The sequence below is a fragment of the Mercenaria mercenaria genome, chromosome 3 (genome assembly GCF_021730395.1).
Source record: "Mercenaria mercenaria strain notata chromosome 3, MADL_Memer_1, whole genome shotgun sequence".
NCBI classification, from domain to species: domain Eukaryota; kingdom Metazoa; phylum Mollusca; class Bivalvia; order Venerida; family Veneridae; genus Mercenaria; species Mercenaria mercenaria.
In genome coordinates this window covers 29,028,166-29,043,641 of record NC_069363.1, presented here as the reverse complement: position 1 = coordinate 29,043,641, position 15,476 = coordinate 29,028,166, and the positions used below count along the sequence as shown (strand labels likewise).

The 15,476-nt window shown below is 35.9% G+C and overlaps 1 protein-coding gene across 1 annotated transcript in view; it reads left to right on the top strand.

Moving 5' to 3' along the window:
• The window catches only part of LOC123525854 (uncharacterized), a 150,824-nt gene that overhangs the window by 44,394 nt on the left and 90,954 nt on the right, over positions 1–15,476 (top strand). The window contains exons 14-20 of the mRNA XM_053538097.1: positions 1,194–1,310; positions 5,287–5,438; positions 6,060–6,287; positions 6,735–6,873; positions 11,023–11,199; positions 12,647–12,880; positions 13,815–14,042. Of these exons, the coding sequence (XP_053394072.1) occupies positions 1,194–1,310; positions 5,287–5,438; positions 6,060–6,287; positions 6,735–6,873; positions 11,023–11,199; positions 12,647–12,880; positions 13,815–14,042 (1,275 nt within the window). The remainder of the gene's footprint in view (positions 1–1,193; positions 1,311–5,286; positions 5,439–6,059; positions 6,288–6,734; positions 6,874–11,022; positions 11,200–12,646; positions 12,881–13,814; positions 14,043–15,476) is intronic.

The window sequence follows — 15,476 nt, the reverse complement described above, 5'->3', positions numbered from 1 at the left end:
TGGAATACACCATTACATACTGGGTACCTGGAATACTGTCCATGACCATTACATAACTAGAATACTTCAGTACCATTACATAACCGAAATACTGTCAACACCATTACGTAACTGGAATACTGTCCACATTGTTACATAACTGGAATACTGTCCACATTATTTCATAACTGGAATACTCTACGCATTCTTACATAACTGGGATACTGTCCACATTGTAACATAACTGAAATACTGTCCACATTGTAACATAACTGGAATACTGTCCACATTGTAACATAACTGGGATACTGTCCACATTGTTACATAACTGGAATACTCTATGCATTCTTACATAACTGGGATACTGTCCACATTGTAACATAACTGGGATACTGTCCACATTGTTACATAACTGTAATACTGCCCACATTATTTCATAACTGGAATACTCTATGCATTCTTACATAACTGGGATACTGTCCACATTGTAACATAACTGGGATACTGTCCACATTGTAACATAACTGGGATACTGTCCACATTGTTACATAACTGGAATACTGTCCACATTATTTCATAACTGGAATACTCTACGCATTCTTACATAACTGGGATACTGTCCACATTGTAACATAACTGGAATACTCTATGCATTCTTACATAACTGGGATACTGTCCACATTGTAACATAACTGGAATACTGTCCACATTGTAACATAACTGGGATACTGTCCACATTGTAACATAACTGGGATACTGTCCACATTGTTACATAACAGGAATTTTTTCAAAACATTGAAAAAATTGGAATACACCATTACATACTGGGTACCTGGAATACTGTCCATGACCATTACATAACTAGAATACTTCAGTACCATTACATAACCGAAATACTGTCAACACCATTACATAACCGAAATACTGTCAACACCATTACATAACCGAAATACTGTCAACACCATTACATAACCGAAATACTGTCAACACCATTACGTAACTGGAATACTGTCCACGACCATTACCTATCTGAAATAATGTCCACAACCATTACATAACGGAATACTGTCCACGGCCATTATATAACACCATTACAAGACTTGAATACTGTCCAAACATCCGTATCAAACAAACAAAGAAACATGAATTAACATGATCACTTTTGTTCTTGATACAGTAGGTGTGGCTGTAAGTAGAACATTTGTATTTTACAGAGTGAGAGCCAGTTGGGAGGCAGCACAGAAAGAGAACTATTTCAATCCAAATTTTCACCATTTACACTCAGTCCCACAAAGTCTGTCAAAAAGTATCGGAAGTGGTTATTTCTATAAGTAAGTTATAAAGATTCTTTTTTATGCCCCCGAAGGGAGGCATATAGTTTTTGAACCGTCTGTCCATCTGTCGGTCTGTCAGTCTGTCCGCAATTTTCGTGTCCGGTCCATATCTTTGTCATCGATGGATGGATTTTCAAATAACTTGGCATGAATGTGTACCACAGTAAAACAACGTGTCGCACGCAAGACCCAGGTCTGTAGCTCAAAGGTCAAGGTCACACTTAGACGTTAAAGGTCATTTTTCATATAGTGCATTCGTGTCCGGTCCATATCTTTGTCATCCATGGATGGATTTTCAAATAACTTGGCGTGAATGTGTACCACAGTAAGACGACATGTCGCGAGCAAGACCCAGGTCCATAGCTCAAAGGTCAAGGTCACACTTAGACGTTAAAGATCATTTTTCATGATAGTGCATTCGTGTCCGGTCCATATCTTTGTCATCCATGGATGGATTTTCAAATAACTTGGCATGAATGTGTACCAAAGTAAGACGAGGTGTCGCACGCAAGACCCAGGTCCGTAGCTCAAAGGTCAAGGTCACACTTAGACGTTAAAGGTCATATTTCATGATAGTGCATTGATGGGCGTGTCCAGTCCATATCTTTGTCATTCATGCATGGATTTTAAAATTATTGGGCATGAATGTGTACCACAGTAAGACGTCGTGTCGCGTGCAAGACCCAGGTCCATAGGTCAAAGGTCCTAAACTCTAACATCGGCCATAACTATTCATTCAAAGTGCCATTGGGGGCATGTGTCATCCTATGGAGACAGCTCTTGTTTTTTTTTCATTGCCATGTAATGTTTACCGGTATCCCCACACAACCTATTTTCAAACACAACCTATTTTCAACCGCCTAGGACTTTGTATGATAAAAATCTTTACAAGCCAAATTTATCAGTTGTGATTGTTTCTCTGTTTACAGCAGAGACAGAACATGTTAGGAACCTATTCACCTTCAGTTTTGGTACTTAGAAAATTATATAAATTCCATTTATGTAGCAGTACTATGTTTTCATGAGGTTTTCCTTATTACTAAAAAACCTGCATCTTTCCTTGTCTACTACCTATTCTTGCTTAAGCCAATATCAGTATTTATATATCTTTTGCACTAAATGTTTATTGCTTAACACATGCTTACTGCCAGAATTGTGAAGCATATTATTATTAAATTATTTTGACAATGCAGTCATGATGCCTGACCTTGCAACATTTTTTAGCTCACCTGTCACAAAGTGACAAGGTGAGCTTTTGTGATCGTGCGGCGTCCGTCGTCCGTGCGTCCGTCCGTAAACTTTTGCTTGTGACCACTCTAGAGGTCACATTTTTCATGGGATCTTTATGAAAGTTGGTCAGAATGTTCATCTTGATGATATCTAGGTCAAGTTCGAAACTGGGTCACGTGGGGTCAAAAACTAGGTCAGTAGGTCTAAAAATAGAAAAACCTTGTGACCTCTCTAGAGGCCATATTTCTCAATGGATCTTCATGAAAATTAGTCAGAATGTTCATCTTGATGATGTCTAGGTCAAGTTCGAAACTGGGTCACGTGGGGTCAAAAACTAGGTCAGTAGATCTAAAAATAGAAAAACCTTGTGACCTCTCTAGAGGCTATTTTTTTCAAGAGATCTTCATGAATATTGGTCAGAATGTTCACCTTGATGATATCTAGGTCAAGTTCGAAACTGGGTCACGTGGGGTCAAAAACTAGGTCAGTAGGTCTAAAAATAGAAAAACCTTGTGACCTCTCTAGAGGCCATTTTTCTCAAGGGATCTTCATGAAAATTGGTCAGAATGTTCATCTTGATGATATCTAGGTCAAGTTTGAAACTGGGTCACGTGGGGTCAAAAACTAGGTCAGTAGATCTAAAAATAGAAAAACCTTGTGACCTCTCTAGAGGCTATTTTTTTCAAGAGATCTTCATGAATATTGGTCAGAATGTTCACCTTGATGATATCTAGGTCAAGTTCGAAACTGGGTCACGTAGGGTCAAAAACTAGGTCAGTAGGTTCAAAAATAGAAAAACCTTGTGACCTCTCTAGAGGCCATATTTCTCAATGGATCTTCATGAAAATTGGTCAGAATGTTCATCTTGATGATATCTAGATCAAGATCGAAACTGGGTCACGTGGGGTCAAAAACTAGGTCAGTAGATCTAAAAATAGAAAAACCTTGTGACCTCTCTAGAGGCCATATTTTTCAAGAGATCTTCATGAATATTGGTCAGAATGTTTACCTTGATGATATCTAGGTTAAGTTCGAAACTGGGTCACGTGGGGTCAAAAACTAGGTCAGTAGGTCTAAAAATAGAAAAATCTTGTGACCTCTCTAGAGGCCATATTTCTCAATGGATCTTCATAGAAATTGGTCAGAATGTTCACCTTGATGATTTCTAGATCAAGTTTGAAACTGGGTCATGTGGGGTCAAAAACTAGGTCAATAGGTCTGAAAACAGAAAAAAATTTGTGACCTCTCTAGAGGCCATATTTTTCACAGGATCTTTATGAAAATTGGTCAGAATGTTATCCTTGATGATATCTATGTCAAGTTCGAAACTGGGTCATGTGCGGTCAATAACTAGGTCAGTAGATCTAAAAATAGAAAACCCTTGTGACCTCTTTAGAGGCCATATTTTTCAAGAAATCTTCATGAAAATTGGTCAGAATGTTCACCTTGATATCTAGATCAAATTCGAAACTGGGTCACGTGCGGTCAAAAACTAGGTCAGTAGGTCTAAAAATAGAAAAACCTTGTGACCTCTCTAGAGGCCGTATTTCTCAATGGATCTTCATGAAAATTAATGAGAATGTTCAGCTTGATGATATCTAGGTCAAGTTCGTAACTGGGTCATGTGCGGTCAAAAACTAGGTCAGTAGGTTGAAAAATAGAAAAACCTTGTGACCTCTCTAGAGGCCATATTTTTCTTGAGATCTTCATGAAAACTGGTGAGAATATTCACCTTGATGATATCTAGGTCAAGTTTAAAAGTGGGTCACGTGCCTTCAAAAACTAGGTCATTAGGTCAAATAATAGAAAAACCTTGTGACCTCTCTAGAGGTCATATTTTTCAATGGATCTTCATGAAAATTGGTCAGAATTTTTTATCTTGATGATATCTAGGTCACATGTGCTCAAAAACTAGGTCACTTTGTCAAATAATAGAAAAAACGACGTCATACTCAGTTCAACACTGGGTCATGTGGGGATAGGTGAACGATTCAGGACCATCATGGTCCTCTTGTTTTTCATTTTCTAAGCAATTTGAAATATTTGGAATGTCAAAAGCTTAGCAGTTATGTAATACATTGTCATATGTGACAGCTATCAATGTAGCAGATGTGACACCCTGGTTCTCTTGAGTAATTGAGCACATGATGTAGTTCTTTAGATAATGCACTAACTTCTGGCTGCCATTTACTTTACCCTTCCTCCTGTAATTAAGGTGCCAATTTAGGCAAGTGTACCTACAGTATATTGATCTGCCATGTTGGTTTTAGTGTTTGTTGCCAGACTTGAATTTTGGGTATATTATGTTTGCCATGTTGTAATGAAACTACAGTAAAAGTTTAGTGCTGTTTCATTTTGCTGGAAGGGAAATACCACCTGTGGTCGAATTTAGGTTGTAAATTTTCAGCATGACTTCCTACTGATGGCTTTCAAAATCATCCTGCCAGGGATTCGATCAGTTAGAAACTTGAAACTTAAATGGTATGCTTTTATAGCACTTATGCTGATTGAAAGTGTTAGACAATAAACCAAAGATTTGGACTTGCATTTGTACAAAACTGCACAGAAAACTTGTTAAGTGGTTGAAAACTGGTTGTGCCGGGATATATAAAAAATTAAAATTTACCAGAAATTAAAAAAACAAACTTTTTCGTTATTTTTCAGCTTGATGTTTTTTAAGAGTACCGGTATATGTTTGACTTTAGTTGTCTTTTATAATAGTATGAGATTTTTTGTTTTGCAGGCTTCCTATAAGTGAGATATTTGGAGGTCAGATTGAAGCAGATGTTATATTTGATCCTTCCAGCAAAATTTTCACTACATTTAAAACTGCTCTTAACTTTTACTATGGTGACGAGAAACACAAACTTTTTGAATTTATGGTCCGTGTGAAAGGTATGTACTAAACTATTTCAGGCTGTTGATTGAACAAATATGGATGAATATCAGGAAGGCATTGTTTATTTTCATTCTGATATGTTCATTAAAACATGAGGGTAAAAATTGTGCAGAACTTCATTCAAATCTAAAACAATGAAATTGGTGTCATTCTATGCTATTTTGTGTTATAATTGATGTTTTAATGTTCTCTGACTGGTCTACAGAATATACAGTTTGACTTTCTTATTTGTTTCATTACACGTTAGAATGAATTATCGTGAAATCATTTAATTTTTGATTGTATGGCCATGATTTCACTCTTTTTGGACAAAATAGCTCTTGTTTGAGGATATCATTGTGTTGAATTTAAATTTTGAAGATTAAAGAAATGGAAAGTTCACTTGTTTGTTTGAATTTAATTTTGTGAATTAGCTCTACCATGAAATCCACAAGGATTAATCCCCAAGAAATACTATGATTTTACAGTATATTTCCATACAAAAGAAAGCATATGTTTGTTGTATACATGCAAAATTTGCTTTGTATGACAAATATAAGAAACAAGACAAAATGTGTTATGTAATTGAAGAATTTTAAAGAGAAACTATATCAAACAGCCATATATATGTTTTGCAGGTTTTGATCTCTTGATGGATATTATACTCAAAAGAATAGATATGACCCCAATGGAGCTGTATGAACTTTACAAGAATTTGAAAGCCCGAGCTCATGGTCAAGGTCAGGGTGATGAACAGTTTGCAAAGTTTCAACAGAATATAGTAAAAGCTGTTGAGGATATTCTAAAAGAAGTGAATCATCCAGTTGAACTAGATTTTGACCTTTCTTTGGATATTTCTGTTAAAGGTATACATTGTACTTTATTTTGATTTCTGTTGATATTTTTGTCAAAGATATATTAATTTGTTAAACATGTAAATTAAAAAATAATCTGTCAGATAATATATCCTTATTTTTATATGATTTGTATACCTACATGTTCTTATTATAAATTTCCATATATAGTCTGTGAAACTGTAAATGTATATAATTGTAATCATCATTTATGACGATGAGCTGTAAATGCTTAAGTCGAAATAAAGTTTCTGTTCAGTTCTGTTCTGTTCTGATTTCCATACAATTTATTGCCAGTTCTAAATAATACTGATTTTTAATTGATTTATAAAAGATTTTTCCTGCATAGCAGCAGCATGTTTTGTAGCCTGCAATATACATACACTTTTACCTACCAGCAGGGAAGTCACTTGCCATGACTACCTGAAGATGAGTAAATAAAATGAAGATATTTTTCAGGAAAAGACATTATGTTTGGAAGTCTGCAGGAACTGATGGCAATAATGAGGCAAATGAAGTCCAAGTTACCTCCAAATACCACAATATTACAGGTGTATCTGAAAAAGCTAATGGCTGGCATATCTAAAACTGTGTTCAAGTAAGGTCATATTCAGATCATCTTGTTTTTGTTTTACCTCAGCTTTTATCATTGTTCTTCTTCTCTACAGTGTCAATTAACTACAAAAACCTAGGAGGCACAGTGTCTCTGAATTGTCCACCATTTATTCTGTCCAACAGTTCCTATCTTAATCAAATGAAACTTTTAGACATCATCCACATAAAGTGGACTTGCACATATTTCCGATTATTTTTTCTAAAGTTATACCCCTTTTTGGACTTTACACCATTACACCTACTTTGGTACCATGTGTTTTTGACAGCTCCTACAGTTTTCACCTAACTGAAATAAATTTTTGTATACATTATCAACATGAAGTGGACATGGACATATTGTCAGAAATTCTGTGTCTGACTTTTTTCAAAAGTTATCTCTCTTTTTATGCCCCCAAAGGGAGGCATATTAGTTTTCAACTGTCCGTCCGTTCGTTCGTTCGTCACAACATTAACTTTTTACATGAAGGCACTTTACTCGCTAACCACTGCACCCAGGACCTTGAAACTTCACATGCTGATAGTACTTATTGAGTATACCATCCCTACTGACTTTGGGGTCACCAGGTCAAAGGTCAAGGTCACAGGGGCCAACGTTAACTTTTTGCATGAAGGCACTTTACTCGCGAACCACTGCACCTAGGACCTTGAAACTAGTACTTGTTGAGTATACCACCCCTACTGACTTTGGGGTCACCAGGTCAAAGGTCAAGGTCACAGGGGCAAACGTTAACTTTTTGCATGAAGTCATTTTACTCGCGAACCACTGCACCCAGGACCTTCAAACTTCACCTGCTGATAGTACTTATTAAGTACACCACCCCTACTGACATTGGGGTCACCAGGTCAAAGGTCAAGGTCACAGGGGCCAACGTTAACCTTTTGCATGAAGGCACTTTACTCACGAACCACTGCACCCAGGACCTTCAAACTTCACCTGCTGATAGTGCTTATTCAGTACACCACCCCTACTGACTTGGGGTCACCAGGTCAAAGGTCAAGGTCACAGGGGCCAACGTTAACTTTTTGCATGAAGGCACTTTACTCGCGAACCACTTCACCCAGGACCTTCAAACTTCACATGCTGATAGTACTTACTGAGTACACCAACCCTACTGTCTTTAGGGTCACCAGGTCAAAGGTCAAGGTCACAGGGGCCAACGTTAACTTTTTGCATGAAGGCTTTTTTCTCGCGAACCACTGCACCCAGGACCTTCAAACTTCACGTGCTGATAGTACTTACTGAGTACATTACCCCTACTGACTTTGGGGTCACCAGGTCAAAAGTCACCGTCGCAGGGGCCAACGTTAACTTTTTGCATGAAGGCACTTAACTCTGGAACCACTTCACCCAGGACCTTCAAACTTTACAGGCTGATAGTACTTATTGAGTTCACTACCCCTACTGACTTTGGGGTCACCAGGTCAAAGGTCAAGGTGCTGCGGGGGCATTTGTCACCATTAGTGACAGCTCTTGTTTGACTTCACATATTACTACTAAATTTGTACCTTGTATACCTAACTTCTGCAGTTTCCATCCCATTTAAATGAAATGTAGTATATTTTATCAATAGAAAGTTTACATACATATTTTGTGCGGAGTTAAATGTCTTTTTAAGCTATTTTGGGCATTACAATTTTACAGTTGTAACTTGTGTAATCAACTCCTGCAGTTTTAATTAAATTCAGATGGAATATGGTATACCTCAATATCAAATGGACATGAGAATATTTTTGTGAGTTTTATATCTGATGATTTTATCTGGTAGTAGCTTCGTTTGTTTGGACTGAATAATATTCTATAACGTATTTTTAGGCAGCATGTCGTACAGTGTAGACACCATTCATGTTTCTGTATATGGTCACTTTCTTCGTTACAGTATTTCTTTATACAAATTGCAAATTCACACTGAAGCAGTAAAACATTTGCTGATCATCTTGAAAGTAAAGTTACTTATATTTATAATGAATTTTTAGCTCGACTTTTCGAAGAAAAAGTAGAGCTATTGCACTCGCCCCAGTGTCGGCGTCGTTGTCACCATTGGTTAAAGTTTTTGATAAAGTCAAATATCTCTGTTACTATCAAAGCTATTGACTTGAAACTTGAAATAGTTATTTACTATCAAAGTCTACACCAGGAGAAACAATCCCCATAACTCTAATTTGAATTTTAACAGAATTATGCCCCTTTTTAACTTAGAATTTTTTGTTAAAGTTTTTGATAAAGTCAAATATCTCTGTTACTATTAAAACTTTTCACTTTAAACTCAATATAGTTATTTACTATCAAAGTCTACACCAGGAGACACAATTTTCATAACTCTGATTTGAATTTTGACAGAATTATGCCCCTTTTTAACTTAGAATTTTTGGTTAAAGTTTTTAATAAAGTCAAAATTAATATCTCTCATACATGCCATATTTTCAGACAGTCACTTAGGGAGATTTGTCTCAACAGGGCATTTTTTAAGGGAGATTTGGGTAAAAATAAGGGAGACTTTTATTTGCTCATTTTTTACGCGCTAAATAGCCGTTTTCATGAAAAAATCATCAAGTATTCTATATTGAATCGATGAGTGAAGCCAACAGTTGTGTACAGGATGCATGATTATTACTTATAGCACTTATTTAATCCAAGAAAATTCAGAATTCCATGAAAGATTGAACCAGTAACTTTGTTTTTGCTTTATGTGTTGATGCTTCTGCATCTAGGAAGAGTGATTTTTTTGACATGTTTAAGCATACAATACTCAAAATATTGCGGAGATATCATGTCAAAACAGTCTTTTAAGGGTAGTCATTTCTTTTCAGAAATGAAGTTGTTAAAAAAAATGAAAGTCCTTTTGCTCGATTGTCCATGTTTAGATTAAAACTAAATGTACTTAAACTGGGAATTCTTCTCCTGTTAATTATTACAACATGACAGTTATATCACAAAGGAATGGCAGTCAATTCTTCGGGTAGTATGGACTGCAATTTATTTCATAAAATTCACTTATCTGAATTCATGTCTGTCCGAAATTCTGTGTAGTCCGGCATCAACTCGCCAATTTTGGTTAAATTGTAATTGATTTTTTGCATGTTGTGCAATTATTTAAATTGAGAAGCATAATCTCGGTGTTAGCACTAACCTGTCTCATCCTCTGATGGCCCGATAAATATTGAGGTCAGCGGAAACGAAAGTACACTTTGGCAGGTCACGGTAAAATGACGTAATTTTAAGACTGGTATACATATTGTTTTGAAAACTACAAATCAGCGACTGTGATGGTATTGAATCAGTCTAAAATCTCCCATGCGCATGTTTACATTTGCCTACGGGTAAGATTAAATGGTTAATTGTTTGGAGATGGTGACAGTAGGTGGTAAGATAATTAATGCCTCAGGCGTGTATCCCACGATAAACAAGCTAGGGATTATAGATAACTATCAAAATTATGTTTGATGAGTATTTCCGGGCTATTCGATATTGCATTTTAAGTATTTTCTAAAAGTCTGCATTGGGTCCAAGATACGATTTTTCGACAGAGAATTTTTTTTATTTATATTTTTTATGGGAGGTTTTCATGTCCCGGCGGGAGACCGGGAAATATACTGAAAATACGGGAGAAAAAGGCTCCCGGAGGGAGATATGGCATGTATGATCTCTGTTACTATCAAAGTTTTTTAATTGAAACTTAAAATACTTATTTATCATCAAAGTCTACAACAGGAGAAAGTTCAGTCCCCATAACTTTGATTGAGTTTTGACAGAATTATGCCCCTTTTTAACTTAGAATTTTTTGTTAAAATTTTTGATAAAGTCAGATATCTCTGTAACTATTAAAGCTTTTGACTTGAAACTCAAAATAGTTATTTACTATCAAAGTCTACACCAGGAGACACAGTTCCCATAACTCTGATTTGAATTTTGACAGAGATATGTCCCTTTTTAACTTGGAATTTTTTTTACTGGCAAAGTTCTAATTCAGAGTCAAGCACTGAGAAAAGTCGAGCGCGCTGTCTTACGGATAGCTCTTGTTTCACTGAATCTTGAATCCCAGTCTAAATTCTGAATATAAATTATTCAGATTTATTTGACACATAAACATGTTGGCTTTCACCTACTATGAATGGTCAACTGTTTTTTTTCCAGGTCTAAAGAGTTGGTTGGTCTGGTCCGAGATCTGCCGACCTGTGCTGGTTTACCATTGAACTTGACTGTACATGCATATGGTACTCACAAGATTGGAGACAGCTTGCAGTCAAATTTATTGATGTTTATGGCAAAAAAGAGTTCGACTTTGTCTGTTTCTGGGACACCAGGAATAACGTAAGTAAATCTTTACTCTGACAGTACCAAACTTTTTGTATATTATATAAACATATATATATATATATATATATGGAAATGAAATGACCAGACTTTGAATTGAAACATTGGGAATCAGATTCCCTAGTGAGGCAGAAATGTTTTCCTTCATGAAATCTGACAGAAGATAATGTGTCTGAAATCATTCTTTCCTCACCTCTGTAGGGAAGTTGCCAGTTACTTTTGGAGAACAAATTAGGGGTAGTGCAGAATCAAGGGACATTGGTTAGGGGTAGTGCAGAATCAAGGGACATTGGTTAGGGGTAGTGCAGAATCAGAATCAAGGGACATTGGTTAGGGGTAGTGCAGAATCAAGGGACATTGGTTAGGGGTAGTGCAGAATCAATGGACATTGGTTAGGTTAACTGAAACCATTGCATATCAGATGTAAAAGATAGAGTAAAGCCAGCATTAAATAAAGATACTATTGAAGAATCTGATATTATTAGCCCAGAACAGTAATTTGGTTTTCATCTGAAAGACTGCACAATTTCCCCTGCCAGGGAATGTATTTTTTGTTCCCCTCCCCCACTCTCCCCCATCCACCCCCTCCCCCCCAAAAAAAAAAAAAAAAAAAAAAAAAAACATTTTGTCTGAATTTGTCATGGAACTGGAATCATCAACCATTATAGGATTGTTATTCATCATGTGGAGTAGTGCACCTTGGGTTTTGTTTGAGATTTTACTCGGCCAGACCAGATGTATGACTTTGATAGTCAAAAATATGCATAAAGGATCTAAAAATTTGTGTTGTATGTATCTCAAAAAGTACTCGACCTAGAATCATGAACATTAAAGGATTATTATTCAGAATGGGAAGTTGTGCATTTGGGAATTTACTCAGCAAGATCAGAGTTATGGCTCTTGATTTAGTAAAACATATCCAAAAAGTTTATGTTGCACACAATATCAATAAGTATTTGACCTAGAGTCATGAAAAAATATTTACACATGCCCCCTTTCAAAACAAACAAAAGATAATGATTAACAAAAAATATTTTTACTTGCTCATTTTCTTTTATCTTGTATTTCTTCAAGATGTTTTGTAATGGCCATACCCCTGCCATGCCCTGGATGACTCACAGCCTCAGCCCAAGGTAGTATAAAAGTTTGTTTATTCTTGCATTGTCAACAAGTAACATATGACCATACAGTGACTGTAGGCGGGGGCACCAGTGTCCAATGGACACACATCTAGTTCTGACTTTTGCTTAAGGGTCACAATGGCATTGTCAGAATAATGGCCTCCTAACTTAGAAAAAATGGTATTTCTTGGTTGTTGTTTCTTCACATTTTCCTGTTGCCCAGGTTAAGAGTTCCATCTTTATTTATTTGTATCATACAAGCAGTTTGTAAATCTAATGATCTAGTATTGAATATCAAACAGAATGTCTACTAAATGTTTCAGATTTTTACATGAGTTAAATGGAGAGTTAGCAGTGCAGATTGGCACTTCTCATAGTTCTGGTATGAAAGCAAAGATTCTGGTTGGAGCTCACAGGGATGTGTCTTTAAAACTAACCTATGGATACAGTGATCCCATGGTTCTAGTTGAAAACCCGACCAAGAAAAAGCTAGAGTTAGAGATGAAGAGAATATATAAAGATGATGAAAGATATTATCAGAAAATATTTTATGCTCGGTAAGTCTATGGATCAATTATATACAGACTAAGTGTAACCTCTAGATAGCAACAGCACTAGGCTCACTGTTGTTTTTTGTATGTTACATGATTGTTGTTTCTCGGAGAGAAGAATTTATTAAGAAACAAACTGCTAGATAGAGTATTTACTTTTGTAGGAAGATACCTTTATCAACCAAGAACATTTTTGAATGGTTGTGCTTGTGAGTCAAATCAAATTGCAATTAACGAATAATAGCTCTTACTTTATTTTTTTCACAATAAAATCACATGTAAAAAGGCCGTTTGGATCCATTGACAGAATGATTGAATTTCACACTATGTTCTCAACATGGGTATTGTAAATATTACAGAAATATCTTAGTTTTCTAGCTACTGAAATTTGTTACAGTGATAGTGTTGATAAATAGGGGCTGGGGATAGTTAAAGTTTAATTTAATTATTAGCCCATCTGAGCTCAGAGGCTGAACCTGGTAAGCTATTGTGATTATCCTGTGTCGATTTTGGTCCATCCGTCATGAACAATTTTATTATTAACATGCTAGAAGTCATAGTATTGGCCAAATCTTCATGAAGCTTCAGATCGTTGCCCTCAATGAAATCTTGGATGAGTGCGAAACTGGATCATCTGGGGTCCAAAACGTGGACAGTTAGTCCAAAAATCGTAAAACTTCTTGTTTTTAAATGAAGTCAGGTGACTTAAATTTGCCTGAATAAGGTGTTTTCTTCCAGGTTTTCATTCTATTGCAGACATCCTTTTACACACATCTATTCTCTGATACTTGTACATATCCACAGATTCAGTATTTTACTGATTTAACATTTTCACAGAACATAATTTTAAGCCTTTCATGAACAAGCACTGTTTGATATGAAAACACTGATGAAAAGAATGAGTAAATTGTTTATTGAACAAGCTTTTTTTTGTTTCTAGAGGAAGAATGCAGCTGAATCATTATTCAGGTATAGAAACAGTTAGTGAAGACCCGACAGTGTCATCAGCCTACAGACGTTGTAATGTGGAACAGTGGATATCTATGATCACTAGGAAAAAGATGTGTCTAGACTTTGTCTATCCAAATGTGACAACATCAAAAAGTCATGCTTACTTCCCTTTGTCTGGTCCATTTGATTTGGATATTACAATTGAGGACCTTGATAGGTATGTTCTTTTTTAGCTCGACTATACGAAGTATGGAGAGCTGTCCTACTCGACCCGGCATCGGCATCCTTCCACGTCTGCACCTTGGTTAAAGTTTTGATGCACTTTCTCTTTATCTCTGTAATTACTTGATGGATTTGTTGCAAACTTAAAAAAATTTATTCCTCATTATCATCCACATCATATGGCACAAGGGCCATAACTCTCTCACCAATATTTCATGAATTATGCCCCCTTTTTACTTAGAATTTAAGGTTAAAGTTTTGATGCACTTTCACTCTATTTCAGTTATTACTAAATGGATTTGATTCTTACTGAAAGTAGTTGTTCCACATCATCTCCCACGTCATATGACACAAGGTCCATAATTCCTGTACCAATATTTATTTAAGGACTTGAATTATACACAATAAACCAGAATTCTTTGAAAAACCTGTTTTAATTATTTGAAACTGATTCACAAAAACATATTGCATAATACTTTGTTATCAATAACAAGACATTCATAAAATCCCTAACACAAGTTTGGATAGTTTATGGCCGCATCTTTATGACAATAATTGTTTTAGCCTGAATTTTGTCACACGCTGTGACCCAGGCCAAGAAAATGTAATGAAAATTCTAACAACCGAGGACCAAAAATTGCCGACACCCTCAAGTAAACTTAAAATTAGCTATGTTTTTGCCATGCACTAAATCAGTACAATAAATTAGCAAGACTATAATAATATTTCTGCCGTTCAAAATTAAAACTTTCACAATGAAGGATAATACTTTAATAATAGCAAAAATCCAGGTGTGTACAATATACATGCCACCGTTTAATAACTGTTACTTAATCATTCTTCCGCGCACAATACGCGTAAAGTACTCGTAACAATTTAGCAATATTTTTGCCATACAATATGGCACAGACAATAGCAAAACACAATGTATCTGTCATGCATAATATCCGGACAATAATTTATCAATATTTCGGCCATACAATATGGCACATACAATAGCAAAACACAATGTATGTGTCGCGCATAATATCCGGACAATAATTTAGCAATATTTCGGCCATACAATATGGCACAGACAATAGCAAAACACAATGTATCTGTCTTGCATAATACTTGGACAATAATTTAGCAACATTTCGGTCGACAAAAACCAATTTCGTGCCAACACTATAGAATTATTCGGCAGTGACAAGCACCCAGCAATTAATCAGGCAATAGCAATTAGCCGGTGCACAATAGCAAAAATTTTAATGGCAATAGCTATATTTAGCACTGTAATGTCCTATCCATGTTTAAATTATAATGCCAAAGAGACACCTAGGAGATACCAAGTATAGCAACAACTGGTGGGCAAAACCCAGTGCTCACAGAAAAAACTAAATTTTGAAATGTAATCGAGCAAGTTCACCAGATCATTGAACATTCCGCC